The sequence below is a fragment of the Sturnira hondurensis genome, unplaced genomic scaffold, assembly GCF_014824575.4.
Source record: "Sturnira hondurensis isolate 20B ecotype Veracruz unplaced genomic scaffold, ASM1482457v3 Scaffold0004136, whole genome shotgun sequence".
NCBI lineage: Eukaryota > Metazoa > Chordata > Mammalia > Chiroptera > Phyllostomidae > Sturnira > Sturnira hondurensis.
Genome location: NW_028076767.1, coordinates 18,152,176 through 18,170,226, shown reverse-complemented (window position 1 = coordinate 18,170,226; position 18,051 = coordinate 18,152,176). Strand labels below are relative to the sequence as shown.

The following is an 18,051-nucleotide window of genomic DNA, read 5'->3' as shown; positions in this document are numbered from 1 at the left end:
AGTGCCCACCGTGCAGCGTCACTGCGAGCAGCCGATGTGGTCCTGAACATGGAACCGGCCCCGGTCCAGCACCCAGCACAGGGCACGTGACCTGCTGTGGCTGCGATTCCTGCTGGAATCGACAGATACGACACCCACCCTGCAGCCACCCAGCAGGTAGACCAGCTGCCCGGCTTAGTCAGTCCCACTTCTGACTCAAAGTCCTGCTTTACCTCCCCCACTCCCAGCAGGTGGAGCCCCCCCTCTGCCGTGCAGGCCTACAGGGAGGTGGGCTGTGGCCCCACCGGGAAGAGCCCTCTCCCAAGGCCTCCTGAGAGACCCCCAGCACTGCAGACCCGGCAATGACTCTGCTCTCTGCTCACGCCTTGCTCTGGTGAGATACAGGGTGGGCTCAGGAGCAGACCCCTGCTCTGGGAGACAGAAGAGTCCCCTTCAAGCCCCAGAGTCTGACTTGTTGAGTAGTCTTCAAGTTTATTCCTTTCTATGAGCCTCCGTTTCCCCCTCTGTGAAGAATGAGTGAGTCAATATACACACAAGAGCTACCATAAACCCTGACTCACAGGAGTCGCCCAATAAATGTGAGCTGGTGCCACGACCTCCCTCTCACAGATGAGGAAACTGAGGCACAGAGGGAGGAAGCCATTTGTCCACGTCACACGCTGGGCAGTCTGGCTCCTGAGGCTGGGCTGGCGACCACTACACCGAGAACCAGCGGGTGTCCTCAGGGTGCCTGGCACACGGCAGCTGCCAGTGAATGGGGCATCGCCCGTGACTTCCCCTAAGTGAAGGCCGAGGGAGGGAGGCCACGTCGACCTGTACATTTATTTACAAGGCACAAGCTGAGAGCACGCCGGGGCCGCCCCACGGCCTTCCCACTCCTCCTGGGCCTGCTGATCCTACCATTCGAATCCCAAGAGTGACCTCGGCCATGGGGGCCCAGAATGACTGGGTTGAGCCGGCCTGGCCCTCCAGCTAGCTCAAGGGTGGTCTCCTGTGTCCCCCAGGCCCCTCCCCGCCCCTCCGCCAGGCCTGGGCCTCTCTCTCTCACGGAGTTCCTGTGTGTTGGTGGTCGGCAAGGAAGGTGGGCGGGAGCCGGACCTGGCCAGATGGTGTGTGCTGGGCCCTATCTGTTGGGTGCGGGGAGGCGGGCAGGGCATGAAGATCCTTTTTCACAAAGCCTGCTCTGTCTCCCCAGCAGATGGGCCTCAAAAATCAGCTTTGTTGCCTTCCTGCCCAACCAAGAATCCCCATCCACAACTGCAGGAGCCCCCCCAGCCTGGGTCCCCCAGCCCTCCTACTTCAGCTAGGAGCAAGCCCGGGCCAGGGGATGCCCAGGTGGGGCTGAGCAGGGCAGGGCAGTGGTTCCAAGAGGAGGGAGCCAGGGAGGGATCGACAGCCCCGTGGCGTCTGGGCTGCGGCCGCAGGGCTGGAGCCCCGGCTGGGAAGGTGTTAGCAGAACCATATCCGAGGTGGCTGTCATCCGGGAAGCAGTCATTGTGTGGGGGCACAGGGAGCCCTGAGCCTCCTAGCCTGGTGTAGCCTTGTCCTGGCCAGCCCACCCCAGGGTCTGCTCGGGTCTTCTGGGCTGTGTGGCCTCGGCCCTGGCCACTGTACAGCTGCATCCAGGCCTCAGCTGCTCCTGGGGCTCAGACCCCCAGAGCCATCAGTGCCCCCGAGCTGCTGATCTTCTTGAAGCGATTGGCAGCGCTGACGGCAATGAAGTTTTTCTGGGGGGGGAGGGAGAGGGGCCCCAGTCAGCACAAGGGCAGGGGAAACGCTGTGGGACAGCCGAGTGTCTCCCGAGGTCCCCTTCACTGCGGGAGGGCCAGGTGCCAGAGAGGGTGCAGTGCTCAGCACGGCCACAGGAGTCCTCCCTCCATTCGACACATTTATCCGCCGGACTACGGGTCTGCTCAAGGCACTCCAAGTAAAAGATAAACCCCTCGCTGAGGCCAGTGAGTCCCGCCACACCTTGCCCCCCCAATTTTCTCAATAGGCAGACCCCACCCCTTGGTCCTTCTACTCCATCCACGCTGGTTTCCCGCCTGTTCCTCACATGCCCAACCATGCTTCTACCTCAGGGCCTTTGCACTGGCTGTTCCCTCTGCCCGGGACACTTCCCCCACTACCACACGGTTCACCCCTCAGCCCTTTCAGGTCTTCGTTCACACTCTTCTTCTCAAGGAGTCCGCCCTGACCTCTTGCTTAGAAGTGCGACCTCTCCTCTGGCATCCCTGACTCCTTATTTTGCCTGGGGCCCTTCCTGAACCCTTTTACTCTGTCGCCCACCCCACCCCCGCCCAAAAGTAAATCCACAAAGACTGAACCCCTGTCTCTTTTATCCGCTGGCGTATTCCCAGTGCATGGAAGTAGCGGGGGCTCAATAAATATTTGTAAAATGAAGGAAGGAAGCCTGTGATGAGGTCGGAGACCTTTTCCTGAGCCCAAGCCCCAGATGGACGCCCCTCCTCAGGGTGGAGGGCCCGCAGCCAGCCCAGGACAAAGAGAGAAAAGCCAGCCCTGTTTTCCAGACAGGGCCAGGCCTGGTCCACAGAACCTGCCAAGGCAGGGCTGGTGGGGCCTGGAATCCCGTGCCAGGAGCCCTTCCTGCCTTGCAGCCCCTCCCTCCCCCCACCCCCAGCTCAGCAGTACCTTCCAGCGTCTCTTCATGAGGTATTTCTTAAGCAAGATCTGGGACTTGAGGCGTCGATTACAGCGCTTGGCTTTCTCGGCCAGGTTGTTGAGCCAGGGGTGGGCAAGGCACTGGGCAGCGCTCATGCGGGCCCTGCAGGGCGGGGGCAGCACGGCGAGGGTGGGTGGCCAGCCCCCACGGCCCCAGGGCCCAGCGGGCCTTCCAGCAGTTCCCACCCAGCCTGCACGCACGTGAGCACTGGGCCCGCACACAGTGGGTCCATGCCCTGTGGTGAGCCTCACCCCTGGTCCTTGACGATGAGATTGGAGACGAAGTCTTTGGCCTCATCTGACACAGCCTCGAAGGTCTCCTCGTCAAAGTACCAGTTGCCAGACAGAACATTGTTCAGGGTCTCTGTGTCATCATCTCCCAGGAAGGGGGAGAGGCCACTCAGCCTGGAGGAAGGGGGTAGCCGGGGGCAGGAAAGTGAGATTAGAAAGTCACCTTTGAGGGTTTGGGGGGTAGGGGAGATCCTAGGAGGCAGCACCAGGTGCTGAAAAGACCCCCAGCTTCTCAAGTGGGACAGACCTGAGTTTGAATCTGGCTGCGTGACCTTGGGCAAGTCACTTCCCCTCTCTGAGCCTCACTCTTCTCATCTGTAAAATGGGCATAATCATCCCAGCTTCCCAAGGTACAGCGAAGAAGAGGAATGGTGAGTGCACAAAGAAATGCCCCCTGCCCCTCTGCCCCCACCCTGGGTCATCAGAGATCTGCTGCCCAGAGCCCTGGGCTGGGACACTACACCTTTAGGGACCTTGGTTTCTCCATTTATAAAATGGGCACAAGGTTTCTCTTTCCTAGTACTCCCTAACACTCCCAACCCCCAGCAAACCCATGACTGAGTGAATGGGGCAGTGGGACCACCTCACCAGGACCCCAAGGCCAGTCTTGGTCCCAGCTGCCCACCCAGGTGCCCCAATTCCAGGAACACTGCATTCCCTCGGGGCTCACAGCATGTAGGTGATGACCCCCAGACTCCACATGTCTGTCTTGTCGGAGATTAGGTCATAATTCACCACCTCAGGTGACAGGAACTCTGGGGTCCCAAAATTCACCTTCAGCTTCTCGTTAGGGTTATACCTGGGGGTGAGACCAAATGCTCAGAGCACAGCTCCCAGCCCATTCCCAGGCACCCTCCACCCCTCCTTTGCCCTCTGCCCTCCTCAGAGGCTTGCCCGCCCTCACCACCCTCTCAGGTGGTACCTCCGTGCCAGGCCGAAGTCAATGATCTTCACCAAATGGCCCGTGGTGTTGACACACAGGATGTTCTCTGGCTGAGGAGAAGGGGTGGCCTGGATTGGCCTCTGACCTGGCTCACCCTCCCTCCCCGTCCAGGGCCACCTAAGCCCCAGGTCCAGCCAGAAGCCCAGGCTGCCAGAATTGGCAGCCCATCCCAGACCCCCAGGCCCACCTGCTCCAAGCACAGATGTGGAACCCGAGGGCCTGAGAGGCACTAAGCTGAGGCCTCGCAGCCCGAGGCTTCCGGATGGGTGCAGGTGGTATTTTCCTTCATGTAAGGCCATGAAAGAACAACAGTGTTCTAGCGGGTCTGAGGGTGGAGTGACCGGGGCCCACAGGGCTGAGCTGTGCCCGGTACAAGGCTAGTTCAGGGCCACCACCGAGCATGTGGAGGCCCAGAGACCACAGGAAGAGCCCACCAGCTCAGGGCCCCCAAAGGAAGCCTCTTGGGCAAGCATGGCGGGCTCCTGGCATGCTCTAAGATGTGCTATTCTTGTCTCCCTATTTTGTCGGTGACGATACCACCGACAAAATGTCAGGCCCCGGGTCGGTCACTTTCCACACGTTAGCTCGCCTGCCAGTCCTCCCAAACACTCTATGAGGCAGAACCTTTCACTTTGCATCCCCATTTCACATTGAGAAAAAGAGGCTTGGACAGAGACGTGACTTGGCCACAGTCATCCAACGAGTAAGTGACAGAGCCAGGGATTGACCCCAGGACCGTCTGCCCCAGCACCGATCTCTGGATGTCACTCTTTCCCCTGCCAACAGCGACCCCCAGTGAGCTCTGCAGGGTGGGGGCTGGCAGACAGAACGCCACAGGGTCGGTTCTTCCAGGGCAAGGATGGTCCTCTTCGGGCCCCTTGCCCCCCACCCTCAGAATCTAACAAAGACGCCCGTAGGGGCTCAGCCATGGCTCCCAGAATCCTCTGCTCCGGGCCCGGATGAGCAGGTGAAGGAAGCTACTTCCAGGTTAGTCCCTCCCCATTCTGGGTCTCCATCTCCTCTTCACGTAACACAAGGACACAGGGGGAACCTGAGGTTGTATACAGGGCAGAAACACGTTCAGTAGTTCTCCATGGTGATAAGGCAGAAGAGTTTGCACAAAAACCCCTGATTTTCTAATTTTCAGCACCTCCCAAAACAGCCGAAGCCCCAGCCACAGAGCCACGCACATGACTGAGCGGCTGCTGACCTTGGACTCGGGAAAGTCCTCCTGTTCCCTGGGGGCCTCCCCCTCCCAAGTGGCCCTTTAACCTGGTTCTGTTATTCGTCTGGGCTTTGTGGTCACTTGACTGTCGGCCCCTAATGACACACTTCCTGAAGGCCCTTTGCCCACCGGTGCCTTCATTAGAGCAGCACACCGATGACTCTAATAGCTGGACCTGGTGTCCCACTAAGACAGGGAAGGAAAAGAAAGGTCCCAGGTACAATCAGCTGGGGAAACGAGCCGGACCCAGACCTCCTTTTGGAGGATGTGCGACCTTCTGAGAAGCCCCGGTCTGGAAAATGATTCACCCAACTTACTGGAACGTGAAGCCATTTTTTTTTTAATGAAAAACTATTGTTATTCCCAAAGAAGCCCATTTTGGAATACAGGGGTTAAAGGTGAGTCTCTTCCTGGGGCATTTTCCTTGGCGACCCTTCTCCACCCCAAAGAAATTGGCTTTCCCTGGAGAACAGCAAGCCTCCAATGACAGGGTGCCATCTGGAAATCCAGGGGTCACCCTTACTCATTCCTCCCCCCCCCCAACCACCCGCAAATCCAAACGGCTCTATTTTCAGATCACACCCATCATCAGGCTACTTCCTGTCCCTCACCGCCACTCTCTCCAGCCCCACCATCTCTCTCTTGCCTTAATTCAACAGCCTCCTCAATTCCTTTCGCCATGTTGGCCCCATCGAAATCCATCTCCTTATGTCCTTTCTTCCACCCTTATCAGTGGGGACGATAACAGGACAGCTGACCCAATGGGCTGGTGGGAGAGGTAGGCACCTGGCCAGGAGGGGCATGCAGCTGACCCTTAATGACAGGGGATGGGTGCAGTCAGCCCCAGCAGCAGCTCCCTGGCCTGCTCTAGACCTCAAATGCTCGGGCCTTTACCCACTCCTGGGATTTCACCTTGCCCATCTCCCCATTACTCATGGGCTTTTTCATAATGCTTTTGATGGTGTTAAATGATCTATTTATTTGGTCATTGTTTTATGGATGTCTGTTTCCCCCACGAGCCTGCGGGCTCCACGGGGCAGGGCGTGTCCTCATCCCCACGATCATGCCCACGTCTCGTGTGGTGCACAGCAGCACACTAGCAGGTGCTCAGCATGAACATGCAAGCATTGTCTCCCTCGCTGACACGTGTAACCCACCTCGGAGTGCGTATTCCACCCCTGCTCCCCTGGCCACTCACCCTACAAACACTAACGCCCGCCGTAAGAACGGGGACTGGCTGGCACTGGTGTTGCTCCTGCCTGCTCCGCACCACGGCCACGGTCACTCAGCTCTGGGGACCCACTACCAGTCGACCGTAAAATCTATTGCTGCTCCTAACCTGCTATGCCCGACGTGCCGATCAAGGCCAGAAGAGGGATGTAAGTATTCTTTCATAAACGTCTTCGTGGGCGTCTACTCTGTGTCCTGCTGCACGGACACTGTACGCACTGATTCATTTTTCTGACTCCCCCTCTAGAATGGAAGCTTCGTGAGGGCAGGCATTTTGATCTGTCTGGTTCCCTGCTGGATCTCCACCAGCGAGAACACCGCCTGGCACGGAGCAGGCCCTCGACAAATACTTATTGAGTAAATAAGCAGGCACGTGCTGTGTCTCTCAGGGCCCAACACGGAGGGAGGTGCTTTGCAACACTCATTAGTGAGTTCCGTGGGAGGCACTGAGCTTGGCGTTCACGGGGCTGCAAAAGACACGTTCGACGAGTACCTAGCATTACATCAGAAGCTCCAAAGAGTGAGGACCCAGTCTTTGTTTCCTGTCTCTTCCTCCACTCCTGGTACTGAGTAAGTGCCCAATAAACCCTTTTTGAGTCTACGGGTGGAAGGATGGATGGAAGAGGAGAAGAAGGGGCGGGAGGACGGTTGCAGCCCTGATTTCAGGGAGTCGGACGCTGTTCCTGGCCCCTCCCAGGAGGCCCCAGCCCCAGTACCTTGAGGTCCAGGTGCAGAACCCGCATCTTATGCATGAAGAGGATCCCGTCGCAGATCTGCCTGACAAACACCATGGTATCCACCTCGGTCAGCTGATAGTCCTCATCCACAATCCTCTCGAAGAGCTCGCCGCCCTCGATGCTGTGTGCACAGACCCCTCTACAGGCTGCTTCCGGGCCTCTGGCACCCCACCCGCCCCCCGCCCCCCACTGCTGGCACTCACTACTCCAAGAACAGGACAATGTCCTGTGGCGTCTCAATGGCTGCGTACAGCTGGATCAGATTGCGGTGGTTCAGCTGGTTCATTACCTCGATCTCGAGCTTCACCATTTCCTGGGGACCAAGGAAGTCGGGGGTACCATCCAGGAGTCATCACTCCCTGCCCTCCACTCTCTGTACCGGGGCCCTGACCAGACCTTGCCTGGACCACTGCCCAGCCTTCTCCTTGCTGGCCTCCTTGGCTCCCGTCTCTCCCTACTCCCAGCCCTGTGTCCTACCAACCCCAGTCCCTCCTGTTGGTACACCATTCCTTTGGGGTTCTTCTCCTGACCGAATACTGGTGTCCCGAGGGCTCAGTCCTCCCAGCTCATCCCTCCCCTCCCTACACTTTCTCCTTGAGCATTTTCCTCAAGCCCCATGACTAGATAATCCCACCCAAACGTTCTAGCTCTCCACACGCACATGTCCACCTCTGAGCCCCGCCTGTGAACTCAGCGTACCCATGTCCCCACCTGCCTGGCTGCCATTTCCCTGGGATGTCCACTAGGCATCTCCAATATATCACGTCCAAAATTAAGCCCTTGGTATCAGTCCTGCCCCACAACTGGGCTGCCCTCAGCTTGTCCATTAGCAATACGACCTCACTCTTCACCCAGGTGTGCAGGATTATAAATTATGAGCTATTCCAGATTATTCTCTTAATCTTGCTTCCTCAAACCCCACATCCAATCCTTCACTAAGTCTTCAGACTCTACGTTCCCACTCGATTCCAAATCCTCCACCACTGCCTTCCTAGCCTAAGCCACCATCACTTACAACTTTGAGAAAGCTCTCAAGCCGGTAGAACTATTTACACCACAGAAGCCGGCGAACGCTACAAATCAGGCCTTCCCCTGCACGGCGCCCAGAACATCATGTCGCCGCCCGCCCGAATTGCTTCACCTCTCTTATTTTCCCGTTCCTCCTCTCGTAGCTCATCTTATGTACATTCGTCCCTCCGAGTGGCCTAACCTCGTCCACCTGAATCGGCTCCACACTCCCTATTTCTTCGCTGCCTTCATTTTTTCCCCTAGCCCTTCTCAGTTCTGGTCGCTCGGCTTTCCTTTGCGTTTTGCTTTCTAGTTGTCTGTCTCTCCTCTCCAGCGTGGCAACCCATGAGGGCAGGGACTTGCTTAGTTCACTGCTATTTCCCTTGCACGGTGAATGGCATGGAAAAAAATTGGTGGATAATTAATTAATCAATAGCTGCCTCCAATTCTTTCACACAGCACATATGGACTGAGCATCTATGCTGGTCCAGGATAGAGGCCTTGGGACCAGGCAGTCAGCGACAGGGACCCAGGCCCAGCAAGGGGAAGAGACAGGGTCACAAAGAAAACGCGTGCCTTCCAACAGTGTGGAGAGCCAGATGGGGAGTTCAGGGCTGCGGCACTCAGAGCTGCTTCTCATACTCACCCCGGGCTCTGGGCCTCTGCATGCTGTGCTCTCCTCCTGGAATGCCCATAACCTCACTCCCTGCTCCTCCTGCCTCGACTCACGGCTCCCCAGCAGTTACCCCCTACTTCCAGCACTCAGGCCTCTCCTCCCACAGTCCCTCCTTCCTCACAGTTTTCATTAAGGAGACAGCCTGTCCAGGAAGCTTCGCTGACCCCACAGGCTGAAACAGGAGCCTCCTCCTCCCCCTCCTCACCACGCCTGCCCTGGCCCACCTTTGCCCAATTACAGCTCTTACCTCACCAGGTGGCTGGGTCATCATCACCTCCTCAACCCCTCCCCGACTCCCTCACTTCATGTGAGCCCCTCCCATCCATCCTTCTGTCCTTCCTTCCCAAGCTCAGCTCTCAGCCTCCACTGAATTGGGCCTGAGCTGGGTGCTAGGTGCCAGAGCTCTAGACCAGGACTATTATCCCTGTCGGTCCCTGAGTGGGGGGACCCCTGGTGCCCTGCACGGGGTCTGGCCCAGAGCCTGCATGAATCAGCATTTGCAGACTTGAACAGAGCAGAGGGCATGACTGTCCCTTGCCCAGACAGGGAAGTCCTGGGATAAGTTCACTAACAGAGGTGTCTGGTTCACACTTAGGGGCATCAGGCCCCAGTGGCAGTGCTGTCTGTCTGTCCATCTAGACAGACACACGGGTAGAGGGAGGCGAGAGGCCCCCCTGCTCCAAGACTCCCCCCCTTTTACATAGCAAGCCCCCACCCCTACTACCTTGTCTTTGGGTGTCTGTTTCTTGATGACCTTTGCCGCCAACTTTAGGCCTGTGGCTTTCTCCGTGCAGGTACAGACCGCTCCAAACTTGCCACTGGAGAGAGAAAGGGCCAGGAGTGAGGGGGTTCCTGGGGACGAGGGCTGAGGGAGTCTGTGCTCTGTGCCCATCTGGATCCCCACTGTGAGATGGGGACAATCGCCCCAGCTAGCCCTGACTCCCTCCTGAATCTCTACTGTGGGGACAATGGCTGAACTACAGAAACTGTGGACACAGGAAAGGGCAGGTTGATCTGAAGGGTGGCCCCGGATGTGACAACTCACAGGCTTATGGCAGATAGGGCTCTGGGCCCCAGAGGAGGAGCCCTTCGGTGCTTTCTACAAGGCAGGAGTGACCGTGGGAGGGTCAGTGTGGCGCCTGCGACCGAAGCACAGACAGGAAAACACTGCGTGCTCTCTGTAGAAAATACTGAATGACTGAGGAGGTGTCCGTGTGAGTGACGGTGATGTCATTAGACATCAGCAACAGGACAGCTTGCACATGACAGATGCAGCCACTAGAAGCAATTGTGTCCACGTCGGTCACAGCCAGTGGGGTGTGGTGGGGCCTCCCACAGGGAAGATGTGAAGCCCCAGGGGGGCTGGATGCTCTGCGGGGGCTCAGGGGCCCAGCGCTCACCCGCCCAGCGCCTCCTTGGAGTTCATGACGAAGTCACTGTTGACATTCCCTGTCCTCAGCTCCACAACGCGGTGGGGAAAGGGGGCCGGGGGTGGCGGGCAATCGTCTGCAGCAGAGTAGAGCCGAGCCATTAGTCAAAGTGCCAGGGGCTGCTGAGGATCCATCCTGGTACCACCCCCTCCCGCCTGTCCCCGGCCCATCCAGGGAAGTTCACTGAGCAATACCTACGGAACAGCTTGGCTCCGGGACAGGAGCCTGGGGGCCCAGTTTCCAACTCCAGTTCTGCCCCCAACATGCACAAAGCCTCTCCCGCACAGAAATGGGGATGGCCCGTTACACCACTCACACCCTCCCCAGCTGTCTACACTTCCCTTGAAAACAGCTACGGTGTCGGAGCGCCAGCTAGGGGTCACTGTGTCTGATGGGGTTGGTGATGGGACTCGCCTACCATCCCCTCAGATGTCACCACAAACTGGCCTGTGGAGGGCCCAGCGGTCGAGGGTGAGCGTGAGGAACCAGGGCGGGAGCTGGGCTAGGCTGGAGGGAGGAAGGGACGGAGTTTGGTAGGGAGAGGCTGCCACCTAGTGACAGCCACAGGGAACGGGGCCCTGGAGGCCGACAGGCTGAATCGTAGGGAACGGAAACCTCCTTATAAATAGCAAGAGGTGGCAGGGAAGCCAGGCTGGTGATAAATCAGACGGCCCTTGGAGGTTGTTCAGCTCCCGTCACCCTGAGGATGTGATTTCAGGGCGGGGCGGGGCGGGGCGGAGGTCTCCGGCGCTGCTCGGGGAAGGAGGCTGGACTCCGGGCTGCCGCCCAGCCGCCAGGCCCTCCCACCCTGTCTGGGTGGCACTGTGCCGCTCACCAGGCAGGCTGGCGGGTCTCCCAGGGCACCTTGGCCCGGAGCGGGGGTGTCAGGACACTCTGGGCTCTCCTGACCCCATCTCACCCCACCCCCAGCCTTGCCGCACCTTTGCCCAGGCCTATTCACCTACTCGCCAAGCTCACGCATGCTCAGAGGCTCCCTGCTGCCCGCTGAATAAACCACCCGCTCTGAGTCTGATGATTAGTTAATCCATGCCACGGTCCTGCCGCGTCTCACGTGCCCAGCTTCCTTGGTCACTGCTTCCACACAGAAACCAGTGCTCCTCAGCTCATGAATCCTCTGTAGCTCCCATGACCCTTCCCACCCCATCCAGGATATAGTTTAACTACCAAAGCCTGGCCTTTTAGTTCTACTACTGACTTAAGATGTCACTGTCCAGAGAGTTGGAATTGCACCGATAATATGCCTGGCTTTCTTCAAAGTCCCATTTTAGCCAAAGTAAAAGAAAGCAAAAGTGAGCTCTGGAGTCAGGTCATCCTGACAGTAGCTATGGATTTTGCAGTACTTACTCCATTTCCCCATCAATCAAAAGAGACTAGAAACTCCCTGCTTTCCGGAGCCGAGTGGCACTTACATAAATCAGCCTGGGTGAGACGTGGCTCAGAGCAGTTCAGTACTCGAAACGAAGGAGGCTTGGGGAACCCCCTTCCCTCCTCCCTGGCCCACAGGCAGCCCCAGCCCATGCCTGCCCCTGGCCTACCCAAAATCTGGAAGCAGTCCTCCTCCCTGGCTGTGGGACAGAGGGCCTGCCCCACCTCCGATCTCTCCGGGGACACAGCCTGGAACTGGATCCCCCTCGAGGTGTCCCCTTGCACCTTGGCCTGGCCAGCCTGGCCTGAAGCCTTCCCTCCTGCTTCCTCCTGGCTGCCTCCCAGAATGTTTTTGCCTTCTTCTGCTTCCTTGGCGGGTTCGAGATCCGTGGGGCCGGGGGTTACGGGCACCCCTTCAAAGACCAGCTCCGATGCCTCAGTTGGGGGCTTCTCAGCCAGCAGCTTCTCAGGGCTAGAAGGCGAGAACACGAAGGTGATGCCCTCAGCAGCCGCAGCCCCACCGCGGCCTCAGGCAAGGCCTCCTCCTTCCAAAGCCTTGTCTGCTCCCTGAAGCTAAGGTAACCCTGCCCCTTCCCCAACCCCCGACGCATTGGGGTCGTGCACCTGAATTCACTTTATACAAAATTAAGGGATGTTATTATTATCATAAATGACTGTGATCATTATCTTGACCATCGACCCACTAATCATTAATAACGATTAATGAGATTGTTGATATAGTTAATTATTATGTGGATATAATTAAGGAGATTACATAGCTCTTGATTCATAAAAACTGACAATGCAATTGATATTAATATGAAATTTAAATTGATATGGTGTTATTATTGTGGTTTACAATACATCATTAATGACCTCATTAATATAATTAACATTCAGGTAAGTGTAATTGATTGCATCATAAAACTGACACTTTATTATAAAAAAGCATTAGTAAGTTATGAAAGTATTGGTAAGGATCTACCAGTCTGTTAGTCATCTTTCCATGTTGTACCGATAATTATCCTAAGAAGAGGGATTATCCTTTCCTCTTGACATCTCAGCTCCACCATGGGTGGACCCAGTGATCCTCAGGACAGAGGAGCTCAGCGTGACCCCCGGGGACAGAGCCCAGGACCCCTCCCCGCTCCCAGGCAGGGGGCATTCACCTGGAGACGAGGACGGCAGGGCAGCTGGGGCTGTGTGAAAAAGCGGGTGAGCCTCTCCTGGCCTCTGCTTGGTCCTCTGTCGCCTTCTTTCCTGCCTTGGGCTCTCTGGGATCCTGGCTGCCTGAGGTCCCCTGATTGTCGTCCTTGCTGGGCTTCTTGACACCGGCCACCACTTCTGGAGTCTGGGTCTGCTGAGGCAGGGCTGCTGGCTGCCCCACACTGCCTTCCGCAGGACACTCACCCAAGCCGCCTTCTCCCTCAGGGCCCTGGCTGCCAGTTGAGGGGTGGGCGGGGGCATCATCCCCTTTCTCTGAGGCAGGGACTTTGTCACCTTCCTTCAGGGTGGGAAGACCAGGTTCTTTCTTTGGGTCTGGGGGACCAGGTTCTTTCTTTGGGTCTGGGGGACCAGGTTCTTTCTTTGGGTCTGGGGGACCAGGTTCTTTCTTTGGGTCTGGGGGACCAGGTTTGTCCTTTGGGTCTGGGGGGCCAGATTCCTTCTTTGATTTTGGGAGGCCAGGTTCCTTCTTGGAGTCTGGGGGGTCAGGTTGCTTTTTTGGGTCTGGGGAGCCAGTTTCCTTCTTTGAATCTGGGGGACCAGGTTTGTCCTTTGGGTCTGGGGGGCCAGATTCCTTCTTTGATTTTGGGAGGCCAGGTTCCTTCTTGGAGTCTGGGGGGTCAGGTTGCTTTTTTGGGTCTGGGGAGCCAGTTTCCTTCTTTGAATCTGGGGGACCAGGTTTGTCTTTTGGGTCTGGGGGGCCAGATTCCTTCTTTGATTTTGGGAGGCCAGGTTCCTTCTTGGAGTCTGGGGGGTCAGGTTGCTTTTTTGGGCCTGGGGAGCCAGTTTCCTTCTTTGAATCTGGGGGACAAGGTTCTTCCTTTAGGTCTGGGGGACCAGGTTCCTTGCTTGGATCTAGGGGACCAGGTTTGTCCTTTGGGTCTGGGGGGCCAGATTCCTTCTTTGATTTTGGGAGGCCAGGTTCCTTCTTTGGGTCTGGGGGGCCAGATTCCTTCTTTGATTTTGGGAGGCCAGGTTTCTTCTTTGAGTCTGGGGGGTCAGGTTGCTTTTTTGGGTCTGGGGAGCCAGTTTCCTTCTTTGAATCTGGGGGACCAGGTTCTTTCTTTGGGTCTGGCGGACCAGGTTCCTTGCTTGGATCTAGGGGACCAGGTTTGTCCTTTGGGTCTGGGGGGCCAGATTCCTTCTTTGATTTTGGGAGGCCAGGTTCCTTCTTTGAGTCTGGGGGACCAGGTTCCTTGCTTGGATCTAGGGGATCAAGTTTCTTCTTTGGGTCTGGGGGGCCAGATTCCTTCTTTGATTTTGGGAGGCCAGGGTCCTTTTGGGGGTCTGGGGGGCCAGGTTCCTTCTTTGGATCTGGGGGACCAGGTTCCTTCTTCGGGTCTGGGGGACCAGGTTCCTTCTTCGGGTCTGGGGGACCAGGGTCCTTCTCCATAGCTGGGGGTCCTTCCCCTGTTGCATGCTGAGGTGCCTTGTCTGTAGAAGAGGTGAGACACCTGTCAGGATTCACCCTCCGCCCCCTCTTTTCCCAGCCACCCTGGCCAGAGACCAGCTCTGGGTCCAGGTCCCCACCAAGGCAACAGTTTGCAGTGCTGGTTCGGTGGAGCCTCTGGAGCCACTCGGGCCCTAGAGATGGGCTGCTGGTATCACAGAGGCCTGTTCGGGGCTTCTGGTCCCCTGGTGGGCCTGGGTGCCCCACCATCTCTTGCCCTGTGTTTAGGTGCTGTCCATGGGAGCTTTACATTTTCCTAGACTCTCTGAGAAGGAATTCACATAGGCTCTTGGTCCAGCCCAGTCCTACCCAGACAGAATTCTGACTTCTGAGTCCCCCGTGTGCCGTACGAGGGGGCTAGGGCACAAAACTACCGCTGAGGAACCAGCCCCAACCTGGATTCAAACACCCAAACCTCCTCCCCCCGTCTCCTGGCCCAGCTCGGCACCTGTTGAAGAGCTCTGGATTCCCGGCTCAACTGCTCCGTTTTCTGTCGCCATGAGGTAGGGAGGCGTATGCTTCTGCTCGTCTAACTCAACTCTTGCTAGCTGCAGAAAGAAGCATGAGGTATATCAGGCTGTCAGATGCCTCCTCTTGTCAGGTCGAGAGGAAGCCAGGGCCAGCTGACGGAGCACACAGAAGTACCTGAAGCAGAGAGGGGCAACCTGCTGGCTGTCTGTCATGCAGCAGCTTCCCCGGAGCGGTCCTGGGCAGTTGTAAGCGACTGGGCCGGGTGGGCAGAGGCGGAGGCAGGGGCGCCCACAGGGGAGGCGGGGACGGAGGAGAGGATCTCTTACACCAGGGGCCATGCAGCTCGGACTGCCACCACCTGTCACTCTTGGCCCCCATTCAGAGGACACAGCATTCTTCCCACGGACTGACTGGGGGGAGAGTGGTGTTGGAACGGGCAGGAAGAGAAAAAGGAGGGGGTACCTAGGGCCTCAGGGGAGCTGCTTTCTCTCAGGCTTTGGCCTGAACTGGATCAGGAACAGGAGCCTGGAGGAAGAGGGGCCCTCAGGCTGGGCTGAAGGGCAACACTACGCCCAGGCTGGGCCCTGGCTCTACCCACCTGAGTGCCTGAGGCCCCCTACGTACCCCAAAACCTGGTTAGAGCCACACAGGCCCAGAATAATCGCCCTGATCTCAGCACCCAGCTCTGTGCCCACAAGCCCCGCCCCTGGCAATCAGACCTACTTGGAGCATCTCTGGGTAAGAAATTGTCGCAGGGGCACTTGCTCAGCATCCCCACTGGCCTGAAAGCCTTCTCTTTTTTTCTTGGGCTCCTGGGGAGGTGGAAATTGTCCCAAGCGGCTGTGAGAGATGATCAGTGCTCAGGGCCCCCACCCCCAGCTGCCCCCGGTCTTGCCAATGGCTTGCCTGGAAGGAGGGGGCTGATAGACAGTCTTTTCCAAGGGTCTTCCACTGAAGGGGTGCCCTCAGGGGCCACTCCAGCCTGAGGTGTTCAGACCAAGATGGGGTGGGCTGAGATATGATCCAAGGGGTCTCCCATCACCCAGGCCCTGTCTGCCCCCAGCCTTTCTCTGAAGGGGAACTTGAGAACTAGCTGAGCTGCGTGCATTAGAAATAGCTCTGGAGTGGGCGTCGGGGTTCAGGTCCTGACTGTGGTGAGCCTCCACCCCTCTGGCAAATGGTGGAGACACGCCCCAGCAGAGAGGGGCGGGGAACGACGTGAGGACACAGCATGTCTAAGTCTAAGCAATGGGGGGGAAACCACATCTCAGCTGTAAAAGAGAGTGAGGAATCTGTGAATGAACTGACAGGAAACAACCTCCAAAGCGGAAAAACAAAAACAAAGCCGGGTGCAGAATAACATTCAGAAAAAGCTATCATTTGGGGGCAAGAGAGTAAAATATATAATATTTAACGAAATCATGTATGTAATGACATACACATTTTCACTCTGTGCACCCAACAATGGTTTTGGCAGGAAAAGCGAACAGTGGGGCCGGGGAGGGGGGGAGGGAGATGAATGCCCTTCACCTTCACTCTGAACCGTGAACTGTGTGGACAGAATACTAGGGAGAGGAGGACAGGACAGGCGAGAACAAACCCGAGCTGGCGCTCCTTCCTCCCTCCTCACGGGTTTCGCTCTCCCTGGCGCCGCTCTCCTGACCGCCTCCACGTCTCTCCGCAAGGTCTGCTCGACAGCCTGCCTTTTCTAGAAAGCAGAAGCCATAGCTGGTGCCTATCTAGTACTTGCCACGTGTGCCAGGCCCCGTTCCAAGTGCTCTCGTGTCGATTCACTCACGGGATCTTCAGAACAACCTGGCAAGGTAGGCATGACGACAGATGGGGAAACTGAGGCTCAGAGAGGGTTCAGTGACTAACCCAAAGCTGTTCAGTTTGACAGGGACTGAGCTGGGACCTGAGCCCAGGCTCTCTGAAGGAAAAGGAGCTCTTACTTTTCTGAGGGCTGTTTTGATTATTAGCTTTATCCATATTGTCTTAAAACATCATCTTGCCTGGGGAGCTTTCATCTTATTTCCTAGGTGAAGACAGGGAGGATCGAAAGAGTAAGCAACTTGCCCTGGCTCAGTGGAATGAGCACTAGCCTACGAACCAAGGGTCATGAGTTCAATTCCCAGTCAGGACACATGCCTGGGTTGCCAGCCAGGTCCCTTGTTTGGGGTTTGAGAGGCAACCACACATTGATGTTTCTCTCCTTCTTTCTCCCTCCCTTCCCCTCTCTCTAAAAATAAATAAATAAAATCTGAGCAGTTTGTTCCAAGTCACTCCATGAGGAGTTCAGCCAGACAGAAATGTCCTTCTTCACAACCTGAAGTTCTCTCTCTTCTGTAAAATTTCCCTAAAATTTCCCAGCCTGTGCCTTGCCCCACTCTTCCCACTGGGGTCTCAACATTCCGATGGTTGAAACACTTCCTGTCTGGGCTTATTATCAGGAGCCGCTAGGCCTCCATTGGGTCATCCCCATAGCAGGTTCTAGTTTAGGTTGTAATGCTAGACCTCCCTCCTCTGGCCTCCTTCAACCTGGCTGATCCCACTATTGACACCGTCTGGGAGCCCCTAGAGGTCAGAGGCGGTGTGATGTTCCCATGTGTTCCCAGCACAAAGTGTACTTGCCAGTCAGTGTTGCAGGGGTGAGTAGCGTGGGTCTGGCCTGGGTTTGCGGGATTACCCTGGGGCGGCCCTTGCTGGCGTCCTCTCTTTATCAGTGTGTGTGATTGTCAATACCGCTCATCTCCTGAGCGAGGACCCACGACGGGCCAGGCTGCCTCTGTCAAAGGCTTCACCCAGCCCATTGGGTCCTCACAAGGGACTCCAGGGGCCAAGTGTCAGACCCCTTTAATGGCGCAGAAACTAATGCCGAGAAGCGTAAGAGGCTTGTCTCTAAAGTCATACAGTTATTGAGCAGCTGCAAATCCAAAGCCACTCCTGATGAGACCACAGTCCAGGCTGGGGCAGCACAAGGGGTGTGATGTTGCTACCTTTGTCACTGTTGTGGTTCCCAAATAATAACTAGCATTTTGAAAAAGATTTTATTGATTTATTGCTAGAGAAAGAGGAAGAGAGAGTCAAAAAGAGGGAGAGAAACATCGATGTGAGAGAGAAACATCGATCGGCCACCTCTTGTACACGCCTCAACCAGGGACAAAACCCGAAATCCTGGCATGTTCCCTGACCGGGAATCGAACCAGCGACATTTTGGTGTAAGGGACAGTGCCCAAGAAACTGAGCCACACAAATCAGGACAATAACTAGCATTTCTTAAACTTATGTAAACACGCCA

At 56.7% G+C, this 18,051-nt stretch overlaps 1 protein-coding gene across 1 annotated transcript; it reads right to left on the bottom strand.

Annotated features, from left to right (window-relative positions):
* Positions 1 to 817: 817 nt before the first annotated feature.
* Positions 818 to 15,010, bottom strand: MYLK2 (myosin light chain kinase 2). Its single transcript, XM_037043816.1, has 14 exons — positions 14,928 to 15,010; positions 14,731 to 14,830; positions 14,156 to 14,266; positions 12,778 to 13,135; positions 11,779 to 12,080; positions 10,193 to 10,298; positions 9,517 to 9,610; positions 7,312 to 7,421; positions 7,088 to 7,229; positions 3,896 to 3,966; positions 3,644 to 3,772; positions 2,935 to 3,087; positions 2,653 to 2,785; positions 818 to 1,727 (listed from the first exon to the last, which is right to left on the bottom strand). The coding sequence occupies exons 2-14, from the start codon at positions 14,780 to 14,782 to the stop codon at positions 1,647 to 1,649; spliced, it is 1,842 nt and encodes a 613-aa protein (XP_036899711.1). The 5' UTR covers positions 14,783 to 14,830; positions 14,928 to 15,010; the 3' UTR covers positions 818 to 1,646.
* Positions 15,011 to 18,051: the final 3,041 nt, after the last annotated feature.